The sequence below is a fragment of the Anastrepha obliqua genome, chromosome 4, assembly GCF_027943255.1.
Source record: "Anastrepha obliqua isolate idAnaObli1 chromosome 4, idAnaObli1_1.0, whole genome shotgun sequence".
Taxonomy (NCBI): domain Eukaryota; kingdom Metazoa; phylum Arthropoda; class Insecta; order Diptera; family Tephritidae; genus Anastrepha; species Anastrepha obliqua.
Window position 1 is genome coordinate 36,478,104 of NC_072895.1, and position 20,460 is coordinate 36,498,563.

Consider the following 20,460-nt stretch of genomic DNA (forward strand, 5'->3'; position numbering starts at 1 on the left):
TATCGTAATAATCCTATAATTATTACCAAATCCAGGATTGTGGTGGGAGGAATCTTGTGCGGCTAGTCTCCTTTTTTAATTACGGTTAAGGAATTAACCTTGGAAAGGGGGCAATCTGCCATATGTGAATACACCTATTATAGGCAGTAGATTTCGAAACAAAATTATCGACTTTTTAGCTTCATTCACATCTCTGCTAGTAGCCCGCGATTTCCAAATTATATTTTAAAATATAATGATGGAAGGGTGCGAAAATACAAACATAAATTTCGCATATCTTTTAAACTCAGATCCTACATTTATTTCGGCTAATATTTCGAAAGATCACGCCTTCAGCATATGTGCTGACGCAGTGGAGCAGGGGCAGGTGACTGCCAGTGAAGTACTTACATTGTGGATAAGTAAATTAAGAATTGTTTACAATTTTGAAAATTTTTGCGAAGTCGATTGGAGGCGTTTAACGTTGTGCTTACAGAATTACTTCGATAAATTTGTATGTATTGTGAAAAATATATTTAGCGCCATCGGCTACTTTTCAATGTAATTTCTATTGTTAAGGTGTACAGTGAAACAGACGTCGATGGGACATATTGCCAGCTGAGTACCTGGTTGGAAGCATCAACTATGTTTGTTGAACAGTTGCACACAGATGCAAAGAAAGTCCATTTAACTGGCATATGCTTATTTCTACAGTTTATTTTGGGCACTGTGCAAAAATGTTGCACATTTTTCCGAATAAAGTTTGTACCTCTGTCGGTAGGTTTATGTGATACTGTTTTACATAACTCGTATTTTTTCAGTGGCAGTAAAGTCGATTGGAAATCCCAATTAGGCTCCATAAACACGCTGCATAACTGTTCGCTTAAGTTGGTGTGGGATAGCTTGGAGCGTCGAGAGAAAATGAGTTCTATGGATTATTGTGCTATTGTCCCTTGTGAGCATATGAACCAATATTTCTCCGCACATTTGTATAAAGCATAATTATATGTTGTATGTTACAGTTATAAATGTGGTATGCTTAAATATCACACAGGATTCGTTTATAGATATAAAAACCAAGATCGAAGCATGGAAGTATGTGACAAAATTCACTGTGGGATATGTTGATTATAAAAAAGTTTTGGGAGAGTCGCATTGGCCGAAATTGCCAATGAGTGTTTTAATACACGAAGTGGAAAGGAATATACTTGCAATTTATAAGAAGGTAAATGATACTAACGAAAAAGAAATGTTACTTGTTCTGAAAAAGCTAAACTTTTCCTTCAAACTGTTGTGTGCTTATTGTGGAGGTTAATGTCATTTACGAAAAACGCAGAACAATACAAAGATAATTCATAACTTTATAATTTGCAACTTTTTGGGAGTACTTTTTTTTTATTCACTTGACTTTTTAAATATCAATGCTGTACAAATGTTTTTAATTTTGCTTTATTTTTATTTCACTTATGCTTACGAAATAACATGAACACTAGGCCGGGTCGATTTGTGGGGAGGCAAAAAAATCGCCCATTGCTCTGTGAAAATCATATTCTAGGGATCAAAATAAGAAACTTTGCCGAAGGAACCATACCTCTAAAACGAATTCTGATGTCCCCCAATTTGGGTCGAACTTTTAGTGTCTTTTGTGGGGAGGCAAAAAAATCGCCCATTGCTCTGTGAAAATCATATTCTAAGGATCAAAATAAGAAACTTTGCCGAAGAAAACATACCTCTAAAACGAATTCTGATGTCCCCCAATTTGGGTCGAACTTCTTAGTTTCTTTTCTCATGTAAAGGCCAAAAATGGTGATATTTTGAAATGATTGTGTGGGGAACCCCCCAGGAGAGTTCCAGGGGGTGTGCCACTGGCATGGGTGGATCGGCCGTCCAAAGTTAGTGGGGGTCGGTCATACATTTGGACTCGATTGGAGCACTCTAAATGGGTCAAAGTGGGATTTTTTGTTCGACCCAAATTGGGGGACATCAGAACTCGTTTTAGAGGTACATATTGTTCCTTCGGGAAAGTTTCTTATTTTGATCCCTAGAATACGATTTTCACAGAGCAATGAGCGATTTTTAAATCGACCCGCCCTAATGAACACTGTACCTCATAATCAATGATTTTCCAAAATAACATGCAAAAAAACAAAACCAAAACGCACACCACGAAATTGGAGGAAAAGCTAGGCTAAGCATCCTCTATATAATATATATAAGAGTTTACAACTGTTTACATATGCGAGTTATTGTGAGATTTATATTTTTCTTTGATTCGTAGGAACTAAAAGAGGATGTCCAAAATGTGGAGCAATATTTGCGAGTCACTGGTTTTTATTTAAGAATATTACATAAAATGACAACAGTTTTTCAGCACTCAGACTTCCCAGTCGCCAAAGACTTTTTTGATATTTTGCTCTTAACGATGACGTAAGTATTACAATACTAGAACCGTACAATTACCATAAATTAAGTTTACAAACTTCGAAAATCAACGTAAGAACGTTTTAAAAAAACATTTGGAATACTTACGGTATATACGTTGTTTGACAGCTATCATGTGGGCACGTAATTATACAGATGTGATAAAAACTCGAACCCAATTGACAGCACATTGCTATTTCTATGAACCTTTGGCTCTTACTTCCGGAAAAATTACGCTTATCGCATAGCAAAATACCTCTTTATTAAGCCGAAAGTTGCGCATGAGGCTTTAATTTCACAAATGAATCAGTCATTTTACAAACAACAAACACTTTACTCACCTTTTGTCTCTAAGACCCAGTATGTTGCTGTGGTCTCTTAATATTTGGTGTTGTACTCTTTCGTTAATGCCTTCGTTATTATAATTTTCCTTTATCATTACACTACCCCTGCCATGCCTTATATAAGCTTTAAGGCTTTCTTTATTAAGTTCCGAATTTTCTTTTGCCAAACGTAAGACATGCCGCCGGAGCCAAAAATTTGAATTTTGACTCGTCGGAAAATATGATCATATTTCAAAAAACCAAGGCTTTGCAAACATGTCCTCAGCGAATTTTAATCGGCATCTTTGGTTGTTTTTGCTAATAAATGTCGTCTGACGAGAAACTCGGTCCATTGACAGTCGTGTGCACGAGGCAGGCAACGGATACTTTCAGCATTGCATTTTTTTCTCATTCCTACTGAACGTCTACAACCAATTTTGGATTTATCTTCACTATTCGAAAAATATATCGTTGGTCAGAGGCACTAAACATTTTTTTGAGGCACTTCTGCCCTAATTTTCCACTCGACAATTTGCATATGAAAATTTTCAGTATTTATTGTAGTTTGTGTGTTTATTCTGTGTTTTATTGTATGCATGTTTTAATTAAAAATATATATTTCAATACAAAGTATGTACGAGTTGCTTAAAAGCGTTCGGAGGAACCAACAAAATAAATTCTGTAAAATACCCAAATTTAATTTCCAACTAAGTCGTAAGATGTGCTTTAAAATTGTACTATATAAGGCACCAAATATGTACATTTATTTCGTTATTCGTTCTTTAATTAAAGTATAAAAGTTATAAAAATATTAAATTACCAAAAAAACAAAAATCACTTTCTTGACCTCTCACGATGTTCCTCAGTTTCAGGCAAAGGAAAGAGTTAACAGATATGTTTAAGTAAATACGGTAATTTTTCACACTAATTTCTCCGTAAACACCCCGGTGGCCGCCAATTTTCATTTCAAATCAAAAGATTTTTAACTTTACCTATGCCAGTGAACTGATTAATGAGACAAATGACTTTGGCACTGCTACTTACAAACCTTATGTTTATTAAAATGAATCTACAGTTTTCTCTATTTATGCTACGATTTTTTTGTTTATTTTCAATACAAGTAGTTTTGATTAAATCTTTTAGACCTCCAAGTTTTCTGCGAAAGAGCAACGTTTTCGTCATTGTCAAGAAACATGTCCTATCTGGTCTAACAAATGTACTGTATCTGGTATTTAAAAATAGTGAACTGCAACAGGTATGTAATTCTGGTAGTTGTCTAAGTTTTTATGTAGATCTAACCAAGATGAAATAGGTATGAATACTTCTTGAGTGAAAAATTTGCTACTGTAGGAAGCAGGCTTTACACTATTGGGTATGGGAATAAGTTTCAGTCCTCGTATAAGAGGTGTCGCTACTGGAACTATTTTTGTGTTCGCTCTAGTAATATACTGGTGATTGGAAGGTGTATATGTGAGGTCCCGATCGCAGTTGCTGACATTCCTTTAAAGCGTAAAGATCTTTTTTACCTGACGTCAAAAATGTCTACGTTCGTCCCGAAAAATCAGCATTTGCTTTTAAAGAAAAGTGCAGCTGAAACGTGTCATATATTGCTCTAATATAATATTTACGATAATCGCTCTTCATGAAATACAACTTGTAAAGAGTGGTTTCAACGTTTCCAAAGTGGCAATTTCGATCTGAGTGATAAAGATCGCGAAAGGGCACCGAAAAAATTCGAAGATACTCTACTACAACAATTATTGGAGTCCTTGATGATATGTCTAAAGAGTTGGATGTTGACAGATCAATCGTCGGTACACGTTAGCACGTGATAGGAATCGTCCAGGAAGCAGGTAACTGGGTCCACATCAATTGAAGGAGAGAGATATCGAGAGACGTTTGGTGACGTGTGAGATGCTTCTTGAACGGCAGAAAAGAAAAGATTTTCTGCATCGCACGTCACTGGCGATGAAAAATTGAAATTGTCGTTCCTACGACAGTCGGTTCTACGTTACCGGAACGACCCGGATTTATAGCCGGCCAAGGACTATCACTTCAGCAGCATTACTCATATACAACAACAACAACATGAAAAATTGATCTATTATGATAACCCTAAGCGTCGAAAATGTTGGAGCCTGCCATCAACAGCGTCTGGAACCAGTTCCATCAACAGCGTCGGGTGCGATCAGAAGGGTGTCATCTATTATGTACTCCTATTAGAACTCCTTAAACCATCTGTAACCATCACTGGCGTATTCCCCAGACATTGCACCTTCGGATCACCATCTGTTCCGATCAGCAGTCAGCCCTTATTGGAGAGCGGCTCACTTCTTACGAGAGCATCGCAAATTGGCTCAATGAATGGATCAAGTCAAAAGAACGTGAATTTTTGTCAGAGGAATCCGTATGCTGCCTGAAAGATGGAGTAAAGTTGTAGCTTCCAATGGCACATACTTCACATAATATTCGGTATAATTTAATTGTTTAAATAATTCGTAACTTTGGCAAAGAAAGGACGGAAACTTATTCCCATAGCCAATAAGCGGAAATGAATTTTCATACAAGTTTAGACAGGTGGTTTAGTCTGTGGTAAACTTATACGATTTATGAGGCTTGCATGGATTTTACGCTTTTAGATGAATACCCTTAATACTTTACATAGCTCGTTGGACGTATTCACACCTATGTCGTTGATCTCAAAAAGGCAATGCATCTCAGTGTTTCATGTAAATAGGGGTAATATGATAAATGATTTATGATAAATTTATATTTTCTTCAAATTAAACAGTTGGTATCAAATCACGTTGGAGAAAGTGAAGACGTTTGTTTCGATTTGGTTATGGCTTATCTTCGTGCCTGCATCTCAAATGGTAATCTGGAGATCTCTGCCAGTCATGTTGAATTATTTATCAAAATATTCAAAAGATTGCTTAAAGGTAAGTAAAGTGTTAATAATAAATTATTAAAGCATTTTTCGTTCTGAATTTTAAATTGCTGATTCTATACTTAGACTAAATCCAAAAATATGTTATTTATCCAATTCTTTAGTTTAAGAAATAAATACTGGCTCGACCAAGCCCAGGTATATTTTAAACAAGAAATAATGGCTAAATTGGTTCCGTACCGAATCTTTTTTTAGTAAAATGTAATTTGCGTTGACTAGCGATTTTCGGAATTAAACAAGCTCATAGGCTTTAAGAGTTATAGCTTGTAACCAAGTACCAAATTTACCCAAAAGTGGGCGTGTCACTATCTATTTTTACATGCGCCGTATTTTATTTCAGTTTTAGCAAATACATGGCGGCGCAAAATTAATCAGCTGTTAAAAGAATTATAATTTTTGCAAATGGCGTCGTACGTCAATTATATTTGACACAGCTGCAGGTATACAAATATACAAGCAGTAGAGCGAGTAAAGATTAAAATAAAAATTTTCATCAGTCAAAATAATTTTTTTATTCAGTCAAAAAGTTATTCAAAATCAAAATTGTATGATTAATTTTGCTTCATTTATAACAGAGATAGCACTTCTTTTTTTTGTTTGAAAATTACCATTATAGTAGAGTTGGGTGTACTTGTTTACTAATATCGCTCAATCTACCCAATCTGAAGAGCACTATCTGTACCCAGTTTCATTGAACTACAGTACTGTGCAAATAAAAGTTACCACTTCGTACATATTATTCCAAACCGGAAATAAATACTTTTGAAAATCGGTCATTTTGATTTAATTCGACAAGTTTTCGTAAAAATTTGTAATCTGAGTTTTGAAAAAAAAAAAAAATGGTGTACGCAGTTTTATAGCCCATTCAATTTCAGTATAACGAATTCCAAGTGACTTTTTGATAATTTTTTTCCCCTGACGATGTTTCGCATTTTGTCCATATAAAATATCCAAAGAAATGCTGTGCATTCGTTGTTATTGTTGTTGTTGTAGTATAAACATTCCCCATACTTACATACGGGAGTGACAATTCTTGACCGGATATAAGTCCGGGTCGTTTCAGTAACGTAGAACCGACTGTCGTCGAAACGGTTGTGCATTCGTTAGTGAATATCGGTTGATAATAGAGAAAATGGGGCGGAAAGAAGAAAACTTAAAAGGGTTACATCCGAGTGCAGACCGAAATAATGTAATGATTTTTATTGAACGATTAAATGATAACAAAATGAAACCTTTTTATAAATAAAATAAATAATTGGCGCGTACACTTCTGTTAGGTGTTTGGCCGAGCTCCTCCTCCTATTTGTGGTGTGCGTCTTGGTGTTGTTCCACAAATGGAGGGACCTACAGTTTCAAGCCGACTCCGAACGGCAGATATTTTTACGAGGAGCTTTTTCATGGCAGAAATACACTCGGAGGTTTGCCATTGCCTGCCGAGGGGCGACCGCTATTAGAAAAATGTTTTTATTAATTTTGCTTTTACCGAGATTCGAACCAACGACCCCTCAGTGAATTCCGAATGGTGATTACGCACCAACCCATTCGGCTACGGCGGGAAAATCCATATGTGCGCCATATAAAACAGCTCAACGGTAGTTAAAGATTTTTGTATATAATTCTATAAAAGTATTTAATATGCTTATCATATGAAAAAGTAATATGAAGGGAATTTACAATAGTTTTTTTTTAACGTTTGCTAATTTTATACTTCCATCCCTCAATGTTGGTTTATATTGGGTTTATTCCAAAAAATTTATAATACCACACCATTTACCATTTCTTGGTACCAAAGATAAAAATTTAAAAAGAGACTCTTTATATGAGATTTTTTCGGATTTACATAATATATTCTCTGAAACATCAAATGATTGAAAAGTTTTCCTTATAGTTTTTCAAACTTAAGTAGCAAACCTCGTAAATAAGTTTTAGGAGTCACATAAATGAAGTACTAAATACAACCACATTGATGAAAAAGTCAACATTATTTTATCTTAAAGGTGGAGAAATTTTTGTAGATGCAGACCATTTTGATGAAATGATAGACACTTACATCGTCTTAACACTGTTGGATTCTAAACGAGCTTTGTATCGTAGTATGCAGCAATACGTCCTGAAGGGGAACTCTGCATTATCATTCGCATGTACGGAGGTGCTGATATTAGCTTCAAGGTGACTTTTAAATTATAGTTTTTCTGTTACATTTACAAAGTTTTATTATTTGTTGTTACAGTTGCTTAGACGAACCAACTGATCATGTAATTGATAAACTAGTATTCTGGGTCCAAACGAAAAATCGATTCGCTCGATTTTCCTCGAATTTCAGACGTCTAAACATTGAGCGGTTGATAGCTCATTATTTCAGGTTATGCGCAGGGAAAATTCCTCAACGTGAAAATCAGATTCAACTTCGTGGTCGTGCCTTCTCGTTAAATAATTGCAGTGTACTTCGTTATATAACTGACGACAATAATAAGCCGGCGTTGGAGTCGTCAAAGTTGAAGGTTAACAGCAAATTATGTAGGCTGATGGAAGAATACGAACACAATGGAATGCAAATAGAGGATTATTACGAAATTGTAAGTGTTTTCTGTTTAAAATTTAGTAAATTTAGTAATTTAGTGAATATGAACGATAAGTATCGAAAGATATTCAATTTGTTGCTATACTTGCCCAATCCCCCATTAATTCGTACTCATGCGTTTTCTTGCCATAGACACCCCGTTTCAAAATTATAAACTCTACTATTTTCTCATAAAAAACATATCATATAACGCAAAGTTTTGAACTTTGTACAAAATTTCATGAAAACGTTCAGCTTTTTAACCAACATTTTTAGAGTATTTATGTTATTTTATAGTCCATTGAATTTTAGATTAATACAGTGCAGGTATCCAGCGACTACAGAATACCGTTGGTTTTTGAACTTTTTCCCCTGAAGCGTCACGTCTAAGCTTCCATAAGCCGGCCATACACATACAGTTTCAACTGATAGTTTAAACTGTACAATTCAACTGTACAGTCTAACATCCACGTGTGTGGATATTTCAGTTTCAGTTCAATTCAGCTCTACAGTTGAACTGAGACAAATGAAATTTTCAATTTTTTAAACTGAAAGTTTAAACTGATTATTACGTGTGTGGGGGTTCGCTGTACATTTCTCAGTTCAATTAAGAGGAGGTGTGTTGTATTCTGTGGTATTCCTTTTTAAAAGTATAATTTTCGCGTAGTTAAGATGGCACGTAATAAACCTAATCAAATAATTAGCGATTTTATTGAAATGTATCGATCGGATAGCATTTACAAGCCGGCACTCTGGTATTACGACTTGTTTGATTTCTTTTCGATATCGTCTTGCTTCTTCGAATCCATTGCCAAAACTGAAGAATTGAACTGTATGTGTGTTTGCTTCAACAGTGTACAGTTTCAACTGACGGTTTAAACTGTTCAGTTTAAACTATCAGTTGAAACTGTATGTGTATGGCCGGCCTTGCTTAGAATTTTCTTTATATGAAAAAAAAACCGAAAATCAACGGCAGTCACTTAAAACTTGCTCTTTGTTGTACTATGATATAAAATTCAAATAACTACATACCCAGAAAAATTCTAAAACTTGTTAAAAAATTTGAAAAATTTTGTACAAATTTGAAAACTTTACATAAAAAAAAAAATTGTGATGTGTAGGGTACGAAAAAAAATTAGTTTGAGCATGAATTTATTCAAGGTAAATTTTATTCGGAAGCAGTATCTTCATATGCCGGACATTTGTTGAGTATGTCTGGGTTAATTCTGGATAAGTAGGAGTTTAATCTGCTACAATATCTAGAACGTAACTGTGCGTGGGTTGTTGTTGTTATAGCAGAGCATCAATCCCTGCAAGTCCGATGTAGTCACCGATCGTCAGTCAACGCCGAACTTATCTAACGGCACGCCCATGAAACGTGCTTTTGGGTTAAAAAGGAGATGTGTGTTAGGTGAGTGTGTTTAAGAGGGCATGTGAATAATGGAGTATGTAGTGGTCGATTCTGGATAGGTAGGAGATTAACCTGCTACAATTCAGCCAAAGTAACGCGGGTCTTACGGTCGAAAACAAAATTGCACAGTATGGTGGACTATAAGCGCACACCGCCACTGTTTTACTCGCGATTCTTACGGTGCGCGTTGTAGTGTTCTCTGGTAATCATGGAGGAACTACCAATATACAAATCCTATTAATTGTAGAAGGAAAGGTTCGTCGTGCCTACATTATTGACTGACTGCAAAACCCTTTTTGGGTGCCGAGCTCTTCCTCCTATTTGTGGCGTGCGTCTTGTTGTTCCACAAATGGAGAGACCTACAGTTTTAAGCCGACTCCGAATGGCAGATATTTTTATGAGAAGCTTTTTCATGGCAGAAATACACTCGGAGGTTTGCCATTACCTGCCGAGGGGCGACCGCTATTAGAAAAAACGTTTTCTTCATTTTGGTGTTTTACGGAGATTCGAACCTACGTACTCCGAATGACTCCGTATGGAGCTAATATAAGAACGTGAAGAAACTACTCGATGTTTACCCAGAGAAAGATTCGCAAAATGAAAAGGTTGGCAACAAGCAAAGTCACACAAACGGCAAATCATTTTATTTTATTTATTTATTAGAAATATCAGGTCAGTCCATAAGTTCGTTCGTATTTTACCCATAATTTCACTATTGTACGATTTTTGCATACAAAAAATTATTCGCGGAATATAACGGAACTAGGTATTTATATTTTCTTTGATAAATTGTGCATTCAACAAGTGATTTTAATCGCGGATAGAAACGCGTGTTGTTAAAAAATAAAATGGAATCTTCGAACGCGTATAAGAGGCATATTTTGTATTTTTTTAAAAAAGTGGTAAAAATGCAACAACTGCTGCTGCAGAAATAAAAACTGTTCACGGAAATAAACACTGGCAACTGCGACGTGGAGGATGCCCCGCGTGCTGGTCGTCCTGAAGTCTTTAACTCCGACGCCTTGCTCGAACTCGTGGAAGCTGAGCCAAATTTGACAGTCGTTATGATAGCTCAGAGGTTAAATTCATCGCATGCAACAGTTCACAGGCTCCTGGTTCAGTTGGAAAGGTGACTCCTGGTTCAGTTGGGAAAAGTTTCAAAGCTGGGAAAATGGGTTCTGCATAGACTTTCCGTCGCCTACCTTCAGCAGAGAGTGAATGTGTGTTCTCAGCTGCTGCAACGGCTTGAAAATGAAAGTTTTTTGAACCGTATCGTTACTGGTGATGAAAAATGGGTCCTTTACAATAATCCTGTTCGCAAACGCCAATGCTTAGATAAAGATGAAACACCAGAACCGACCACTAGAGATGGCCTTCACCCCAAGAAGATTCTCATGTATATTTGGTGGGATATGGCCGGTATTGTTTATTATGAACTTCTGGAACCAAGCCAGACGATAACTGCTGATTATTATTCTCATCAAATATCAAACCTGAATGAGGCACTTAAAAAAATCGACCGTCTTTAGTGAATAGACGCAGAGTTTTGTTTTACCACGACAACGCAAGACCTCATACCGCAAGGCAAACATTAGGCAAGCTGAACGAGCTTGGATGGGAGCTAATGCCGCATCCACCATACTCTCCGGATATTGCACCTTCTGATTATCACCTTTTCCGTGGACTTCAATCCCATATGAGTAACAACAACTACTCCTCAAAAGAAGCTATAAAAAGGGATATCGAAGCGTATTTTGCGAAGCGTAAAACCTTGTAAATAATAAAGGAAAATATATTATTGATTAATAAATACTTTAAACATCTTTTTTATTAATTTTAAAACCACCTTTAAAAAACGCACGAACTTATGGACTGACCTGATATAATTATGAATAATTATATTACATTACGAAAAGCACTAGCAGCTAAGACTGCCAGCCTAAAATGCTAAATAATTGAATTTCTCGTTCTGAAAGTACTGAAAACAAACTTAAATAAAAAAGTGTATAAATTAATTTTTTATTGTTTTTCCATTAAAACAAATAAATATGCTCATATAAATATTTCGACAGTTTACATACTTACACATTTCAAATACTGCTTATAAATATCCACATTTCTCCTCAGGCTGCTAGTATGTATGAGCTGATGATCTGTAGGGCAGAAATCTCCAAGGATTTGCAACAAAAAATTGCGGACCTGCTAGTGAAAAGTTTGAAAACTTGGATGAAAAATTCGCAACATTCCTTTAACAGGTTATTGAGTGTTGGATTAAGATTAATGGCTACGTGCAATATCACAGACGAAATGCAGCTAAAAGTTCTTGGACTTTTGAAAGACGCTGTTGCAAGTGGAATAAAGTTCCCCATGGTGGCATTTTGGCGCTTCTTGGAAGTTTGTTGCAACCAGCAAAAGTCATCGAAGGTGTGCAATGTTGCACAATCAACTCTCACTAATATAAAAGTGCCTGAGATCATTCAAGTTAGTATTTTCGAAAAATCATCACAATTTACGAGTAGCGTTACAGTTGATTCGGAATGTTATACAAATATAGAAAATAACAGTAGATGTACGATATGTACGAAATCGTATTTTGTGCAACGCAAGCGACCTCGCAGAGAAGTTGACTATGAGGAATGCGATTTTGAAGAAATCATACATAACGTCAGCCAAATGGTGAAAAAAATTCACGACTTTTCAAAGCATCTTAAAATAAGCCACGTCAAACAACTAAATAATGTTTGCATCGATATCAAAAAAATTACTGACAATCACAAGAATGAAGGATAACCAGACGTACGTATTTTATTGAGGTCTAAAAGAGGTTTTAAAAAGGTCTATTGTAATGTTTTTGAGCTGAGTTGCGTTAAGGTGTTTGGCATATATTAGACTTTCCGCGTCTTCCTGGAGTAACAGCCCTAAAAACAAAGTTTGATTTGAAATATATAAACAATATAGGTTCGGAATTATTTTCGAAACATATGTACCTGCAAAACTGGCAGATACGAAACACACTATGCTACCAACAATAAATGCACGCATTGCAACCGATGTTATAATGTATCGTCTATTCGGCGCCATCGCGCTCAGTGTGCCAATGAGTATGCCCAGTGAGCTTGGATTTGCAAAGCCACAGATGGCAAATGTTGATATGCTAATGCTGCGAGCCTACGCAAATGAAAATGCGAATAAATTATTAATTAAGTTATATTATGTGTAAATAATAGGCATTTGGACGATTAATACTCACCTCGAGGTCACCGTTTTTTATGTATTCTCCCAAACGCTCATATGCTACAAATTCGTTGATTATTGTCTTAGTGGCCACAATTTTTGCCACAATATCACAGTCCTTGGAGGGCACACCCATGGCCCAAGCCAGCGGGATAAATAGTTTGGAAAATAGCCATTCGAAATCAACGTCTTCCAATCCAACCAAAAAGCTGAACCAGTTTACCACGGCATTAAGAAATGCCACAAAGGCGACAAAAGCGACAATGTTGGCGGCAATACCCAAAACGATGGGTATTGCGGAATTAGCTCCATTTGATGCCGCATCCAGTATAGATGAGTCTTCTCTTTACGTACACATATACATGCATGTAATGGAAAGATACAAACATAATTTACCGTATTATATTATAGTTTTATAAGCATTTTCTTTACTTATATAGAAATAAAATAATATCCAATATAATTGCAAAAAAATCTGAGCAAATATACAAAAATTACACAAACATTTCGTAATTTTGATATTTCAAAAATGAACAGTAGTTCCTGATAAAATGATTGCTTCCAATTATTGCTTCATCAATGGACTAACTTGGAATGTGTTAAACCATGCAGATCCAAAATAGATGAACTCTAGATAAACTTGAACTGGGCGGGCAAGTATATACTGCATACCAGCAGACAAAGGAATAGAAGGAAATGAGAGAACCGATGAGCTTTTTGTTGTTGTTTTAACAGTAATAGAAGCCCCGTCAGTATACAGGGTTTGATTGAAAAGTAATGAGTCTTCCCGCGTGGAGCGTCTGCCAAGCGATCAACCGAATCGGCTGGTGGGGGAAAATGATCGTTGGACCTTCCCCTTCCACTAGAAACCGATCCCAGTTCACTGGCAACAGCGGTGCAGTCAACATCGCTCCGCGCGTGAAAGCTGTTTTAAAAGTGGGTTAGGATTTTGCAGTGGCGAAAATTCAGCTGATCATCTTTTTCCACTCTCGAGGCATCGTCCACAAGGAGTTTGTATCTCCAGGAAGCACTGTAAAGGCGGCATTTTACAAGGAAGTCCTCCTTCGGCTGAAAAACCGCGTCGCCCGGGTTCGGCCCGACCTCGTCACCAATTGGACCCTTCATTACGACAATGCGCCGGCGCACACCGCCTTCCTCTGCACCTCTGCATTGGCCAAGATGGGGGTTCCGGTACTTCCTCACCTTCCCTACAGCCCAGACCTGTCCCCTCCGGACTTCTTCTTGTTCCCGCGCCTGAACAGAAAGCTTAAGGGGAGGCGTTTCGACTCCATCGAGGCGATCCAAAAAACTGTGACAGCCGAATTGAATGCGATTCCGTCGGATGAGTTTAAAAAATGTTTCCTGCAGTGGAAGGACTGCTACCAGCGGTGTATTGACGCTCAAGGGTCCTATTTTGAAGAATATTAGTTGTATAAGCCAAAAGGTTTAATAAAACTGCTTAAAAAAATAAGGCTCATTACTTTGCAATCAAATCCTGTAGGGTGTATCACCGGTCGTCTTCGTCTGGCTCATCTAAAGGTAGGCCCAGCAAACATGCTGAGAGGGGTGTTGGATGACTAGGTTTTAAAGGGCATGTGAAAAGGTGGTTAGTGTCGTGCGGCGTGCCTTCACATACCGATGAGCTCGCTGTGGAAACGGAGTCTATATGGGAACACTCAATCTCGTACGAAACTACCAAAATTATGCTAAGGACTTGGAATACCAAAACTACCAAGTTTATTTCATCACCGTCGAGTAAAAAAACTGCAAAATATTGGTTGGAGTACTGACGGGACACTGTCTCAGCGCTCATCACGCAGCCAAAACGTGATTAGTCCTGAGGGATGCGTGCAATACATGCAACGAAGCGAATGACAGGGGTACTTTGGAACGCTTAACACATGGGCTGAGAAGTCCCGAAAGATGAAAGTATTTAAAGTCAACCCCTGCATTAGTATTTCTAAACCGTAAATTTAAGTTAAAATTCTGACGCTGTTCAAAAGTCAGAAGATATGAATACCGAAAGTATACATCATGTAGGATGTCAGCGCTTTTGGCGAACCTCAGCAGAGCTGGGAGATCTGCTTTTGAGACGTCCTCCAGACCCTCAAACAATGGGGCTCCCAGGCATTTTAGACACGTTTTTAATAATGCCGGACAAACGCACAGAAGGTGTTCTAAAGTTTCCTCAACATCCTCTCTGCATTTCCTGTATTTGTCCGTGTTAGCAATCCCTATCTTGTACGCATGTGCAGCCAATAGATTATGACCTGTTAGCATACCTATGATGGTTCTGTTGTTATAGTACATATAAGGTGGCGCAATATTAATCACCCTATCGGAAAATTTATAATTTTTGCAAATGGCGTCGTACGTCAATCATATTTGACCCTTGTAAAAAAGCTATTTAAAAAACCAAATTGGATGATTAATTTTTGTATATGAATGTTATTGACAGACTTACGATTTCTCCAACTCGATATTTTTCGATGTTGTTTGACTTTCCTCCGTTTCGGGCATGTAAAGTTTTGAAAATGCCAATGCTGCTGGTGCCGCCATAACGCTCGAAGTAATTAGGTGAGCTGCCGAAGCTCCGAAGGATAAGTATGCTGCCAAGACCGTGCCGGAAACAGTTGCAAATCCAGAGGCCATTATAGAATGCAATTCACTAGCGGTGAGCTTCTTAATATATGGCCGAACTAGCAGTGGACTCTCAGACATGCCTAGAAATATATTAGCCGCTGATGTCACACTTTCACAGACTGTCGTACCCAAAATTTGTTGCAACAACCATCCGAGTTTCACGACTATCCATTGCATGACACCCCAATAGTGTAAGATTGAAATGAAGAAACTGAAGAAGAATATAACTGGCAAAATGGCAAAAGCAAAGATGGAATCATTAACAAGTGAATCGCCAAAAACGAAACGACTTCCTTCGTCAGCAAATGTTAGAAAGGTTGTAACTTTATCGCCGATACATTGGAAAATTTTGCGGCCCACTTCCCACCGAAGGCAGAGCACTCCCAAAATAAACTGGCACACTATTCCGGATATGACAGTTCGCCAGTTGATTGCTTTGCGGTCATAAGAAAAGATATAACCAGCCAAAATGAAGGCACATGGCGCCACCAGCGATTTTAATTTATTTCTATCGTCCTTGGTTTCAAAGAACAAAAATACCACCAGCGCTATAAGAAGCGTTACCAGCATAATACTCGATACAATCCTAGAGAAGCAGAGAAATCGCAAATATGAAATTAATATAAATTTATGTTTACATATATGTACATATGTACTTATGCACTAGGGCGGGTAAATTTCTATGGAACGAATCTTTCCGAGATCGTTCTTAGCAGATTCCGATTCTACATTGAATTCTAAGATAAAAAATCGCCAAATTTTAAAAGAAGCTATCTTTAGTTAATGCGAAGTTGATATGAAAGAAATTTATCCGCCCTAATGGAAGAAGTTCATTTGCATGCCTGGCGGACGACACAGATAAAAACAAAAAAAAAATTTCAACAAACTTTGAGCAATAAATGCGACCTCATTTCTGAGATAATAAAATAATAATTTCACTTATTCGTCAATATTTTCGTGGTGATATTTCATTGTATTTACTTACCTCGTTCTACTGAAAGTTTTCCACCATTTTCCAAATGGGGAAATATATTGCCTTTTTAACTGTTTCCCTATAGTTGGCTTCACGACTTTATAGTAGAGAAGACCCAAATAAACAAATCCCAGTATCAGCACCAGCATTCCATAACCACTGCAGAACTGGATACCACACAGCTGATTTGGGCTATTCGAATCGCAGTCGTTATTCGCTGCGCAAAAATTAAATGAATGTTACATATTTATATACACAGTGGCGGTAAAAATAATAGCAGCACGACATAGTGCAATGTTGTGACGAATTTTTTATTTTATTTTCTTTATAAAAATATAGTTCATATTACAACAAAAACTTTATAATGAAAAGTCCCAAACTTAGTACAAGATTTCACAAAATTCAAAGAAGCTTTCGTATAAATTTTAAAATTTTTAGTCAGAATTTATAGAAAAGTTCTGGATGTGCAATTTTGAAGCCCATTAATTTTTAAATTGAAATTTGAATAGGTCGAGCTAAGGAGCACCAAGAGATTTGGTGGCTCCTAAAACACTTAGGCTAAAAAGTCCATTGTATTTAGAGCTCTGGAGAGAGGGAAAGAGGTATTAGAGAAAGAGATAGAAACGAATAGAGATAGAGTTAAAGGTAGTTAGTCCTGTGAGAATTTTCCAGATTCTTTGGCAAATCTGTATATATTCTCCAGTTTTTGAGAACGAATATTACTCAGTCTCACGACATCGGAACAGGAACAGGACACTCACAGAGAAAGTGCTCAGTGCTATCCGCCTCTTCTAAACAAGACATTGGGTCCTCAATGATTCCAATGGTGGTCATAAGCTGGCCCCATGGGTTGTGTCCTGTATAAATACCGACCATCAACCGAACGTCTTTCCTTCCAAGTTTTAGTAGAAAGTTTGACAGTTTTCTGTTCACAATTGTCACAAAACATATTGCACTTCTGCAGCGTTCTAAACCGGACCATCGCTCTTTATGTAAATTGCACACATAATCGCTGATCCAATTCAAGATTCCTGCGAAACTGATTTCGATTATTGGTTCTGGCTCATGTGGTGTCCTGGAACCCATATAAGTACAGGCGGCCTGTTCTGCCTTGCGACATAATTAAGCTTCTTACATTCTTGAACAATCTTTGAGGTTAGCTTCGTGTTCTTCAGCGCCTGCAGTGCAGCCTGACTGCCAGTGAAAACTACAATCTGTTTCCCACTCCATCTCCTCTCGATTATCCATACAGGATGGTAAAAATTTCCGTTTGGAAAACAGTTGCCATTTCAACCATAGCATAGTGATACTTAATTTTTGGATTAATATTTTGGCAGTTTGAAGTGGCTCAACATTTTCAAAAAAATAAAAAATGAAAAAAATAAATAAATAAATAAATAAAAATAACTAAATGAAAATAAAATAAATAAAAATAAATAAATAAAAAAAAATAAATAAAAAAAAAAATAAATAAAAAAATAAAATAAAGAGAAAAAAGTAACCAAAATTTCGCGCTGCTATAACTTTGACCTCCACTATACCTGTATATATGCATACACCTACCGACATCGATATAGTGATATGTCGCATATGCGAAATACCCCCCGACAACGAGGTGAACTAACACCTTGAGACCAGTGTGTGTCGCTTTTTTAATTCTTTGTTTCCTGTTTGGTTTCTTCTTCTCATATTCTATATCAGATTCTATTTTGTCCACCTGAAAGTTAATAAAAAAGATATATGTATTTGTCTTTACTAAATAATATAAATGTACATCAGAATTTGCTAAGTTTGATGACCGAAGATAACTTAAATTACTCCGGTCTAAACTGAAATTAAAAGATTACAAGCGTCACGCTCTCCTCTGTGTCACTCTTAAACGTTTCAAAAACTTTTACAGACTGCTTGAAATTTTGGTGTGTTTTAATATTCCGGTTTTTTGCTGATGGCTCAAAACTTGACGATAAAGTTGGCTTTGGTGTCTACTGTAAGAAGCCAAAACTAAGTATTTCCTAATTACTGTAGCGTATTTCAGGCTGAAATTCTAGCCATTATTAAAATGGTTAGCTGGTTAGGCAAAAATGTGACTACCTTTAGAGAAGTCTATATTTACTCCGATAGCCAAGCGGTGATTAAATCTCTTGGTGGGTTTGCCTCTTAACGAGATGGCGGAATATTTCCACATCCATTTGATGTGGGTGCCAGGGCATTGTGGCATACCAGGGAATTGTAAGGCAGACAAATTAGCGAGAGAGGGCACTACTACTCGCCTTCCTTTTGATATGGGGATTGTAGGTATACCCCTCTCAACCTATAAAATACGTGCTAAAAGTAGAATGGCCACTCCCGCCAACACGAGATGGGTTGATAGTCTGACATGTAACACTACAAAAAGAATTTGGCCAAAATGATACGTCAGGCGTGCAAATGGGCTACTTAATCGGTCAAGGAAAACGTCTCAATGTTTGCTGCTTTGATCTCAAGCCACTGTCTCATAGGTCGACACGGTCAAAGATTGAACGTGCCTCATTTTGACTATTGCAGAAGCTGCCAGAAAAAGGAGGAGGAAGAGTCACTTAGACATCTTCGCTGTTACTGTTCCGCATAGCATGCCACCAGGTTTAGAAACTTTGGCTCATTTTTCTTGAATGATACTGATGACCCTAGGGATATAAGTGTCGGCCAGATCAATGGGTTTGCACACTTAAAACAAAATGGTTTAGCGAGGAGTAGCAGATAAACTGCTACTGTGGTATTTCAATGGATCGGCAACGGTCTAGGTGAGTTAGTTTGGAGACCGACTCCCACTTCTACCTACCATACCTACCTGCCTAGGTGCTTATAGGTACGAATTTTCATTGTATTTTGGCGAATTTTTTTTATCTAGCCGAGGTGTTGGAGAAGCAAATTTTTTTATTAAGAAAATTATTTCTTTATTAAAAAATTTATTTTTCAAAAATTCTGTTTCGATGGACCGATGATGCCGCAGTGCTCTATGAACTTCGCAAACAGATTTATGTTTGGCAGAGTCAATTTCCACAATTTGGAAGCGTTGATCTGGTGTTAAACGATTCATGATGACTTGCCAAACCTTACCGAGCAGAAATGTCAACACAGTTTGCCATGCTCAGCTGTCAAACCATAGTTATCGATATTGATAGTTCTCATGCAGTTAAAAAGACACCCTATAGAACTATTTAATAAATAGTGATATATAACTACAATACAATAATGTAAAGCACTGCTTTTTCCTTTACAGTTTATTGCTTGATTAATAGCAAAAATAGTCGGTAGATAAAAGTGATTTATACTTTTAATGCCATATATTTTTCTCTACAGTTATATTATGTCTAGTCGTGTTGCTGTATTTTACAATTTTATTTATGGAAATCACTTTTTGCGACAGACATTTTACGATTGCCCTTGATAATATTAAGGACAATTTATATGCAAGGTGCTTTCCAAAGAAGATCTGACTTTGTAAAAATAAATATGCTTCTGGTTTTTTGATGGGCAATTACATACTATATATATATGTGTCTTAATAATGGATGTTTCACTGAGGTATCGCAGATTTCAGCAAAATTGTATGCGAATTGATCAAAGATTTGTGAAGAATCCAAAGATTATTGAAAAAGTTTATTCACAGCTTGTTGCGCGCAAATTGTTTGACAGCCAAATATTTCTCAGAATTCAATATTCGAAGGAAGAGGGCAAGGGAACTCTAAAGTCCTCAATACTGTGGCTGGTGACGAAACATGTGCCATGCACATGACAGCCTGTTTTACGTTTCTGAATAACTTCGATTTTTCTCGACCAAGGGCTGCAGCTTCAGTGAATTGTTGTTGTTGTTGTAGTAGCTTCAGTGAATTAATATTGTTTAGTTCGATGAATCCTATAACTGGTCGTTCGTCGATGGAGTAATAACAGGTATCGGGGTTTTCTCCGCATACTCAACAGGGTATCTTT

The 20,460-nt window shown here is 37.0% G+C and overlaps 2 protein-coding genes across 5 annotated transcripts in view; one reads left to right on the top strand and one right to left on the bottom strand.

Annotated features, from left to right (window-relative positions):
- Positions 1–209: 209 nt before the first annotated feature.
- LOC129244436 (uncharacterized) lies at positions 210–12,431 on the top strand. The gene is made up of 10 exons (XM_054882060.1): positions 210–493; positions 559–740; positions 801–934; positions 1,002–1,204; positions 2,258–2,406; positions 3,867–3,978; positions 5,515–5,662; positions 7,668–7,839; positions 7,901–8,246; positions 11,769–12,431. The coding sequence occupies exons 1-10, from the start codon at positions 236–238 to the stop codon at positions 12,429–12,431; spliced, it is 2,367 nt and encodes a 788-aa protein (XP_054738035.1). The 5' UTR covers positions 210–235.
- LOC129244437 (solute carrier family 28 member 3) overlaps positions 12,422–20,460 on the bottom strand; it is a 34,562-nt gene continuing 26,523 nt past the window's right edge. For 3 of the 4 annotated variants that reach the window (XM_054882063.1, XM_054882062.1, XM_054882061.1), the window contains 5 exons: positions 18,055–18,208; positions 16,504–16,708; positions 15,340–16,104; positions 12,892–13,219; positions 12,422–12,809 (listed from right to left, as the gene is read on the bottom strand). In XM_054882063.1, coding sequence (XP_054738038.1) covers positions 12,447–12,809; positions 12,892–13,219; positions 15,340–16,104; positions 16,504–16,708; positions 18,055–18,208 — 1,815 coding nt within the window. In that variant the 3' untranslated portion in view covers positions 12,422–12,446. The remainder of the gene's footprint in view (positions 12,810–12,891; positions 13,220–15,339; positions 16,105–16,503; positions 16,709–18,054; positions 18,209–20,460) is intronic. The other variant, XM_054882065.1, reaches the window with a different exon arrangement.

What these genes read in the sequence shown, in the direction of transcription:
- LOC129244436 (XM_054882060.1), top strand. Translation starts at nt 236, where the DNA reads ATGATGGAAGGGTGCGAAAATACAAACATAAATTTCGCATATCTTTTA. An exon ending in GTGCTGATATTAGCTTCAAG is followed by an intron (nt 7,840 to 7,900) that starts GTGACTTTTAAA and finishes TTGTTGTTACAG; the next exon opens with TTGCTTAGACGAACCAACTG. An exon ending in TAGAGGATTATTACGAAATT is followed by an intron (nt 8,247 to 11,768) that starts GTAAGTGTTTTC and finishes ATTTCTCCTCAG; the next exon opens with GCTGCTAGTATGTATGAGCT.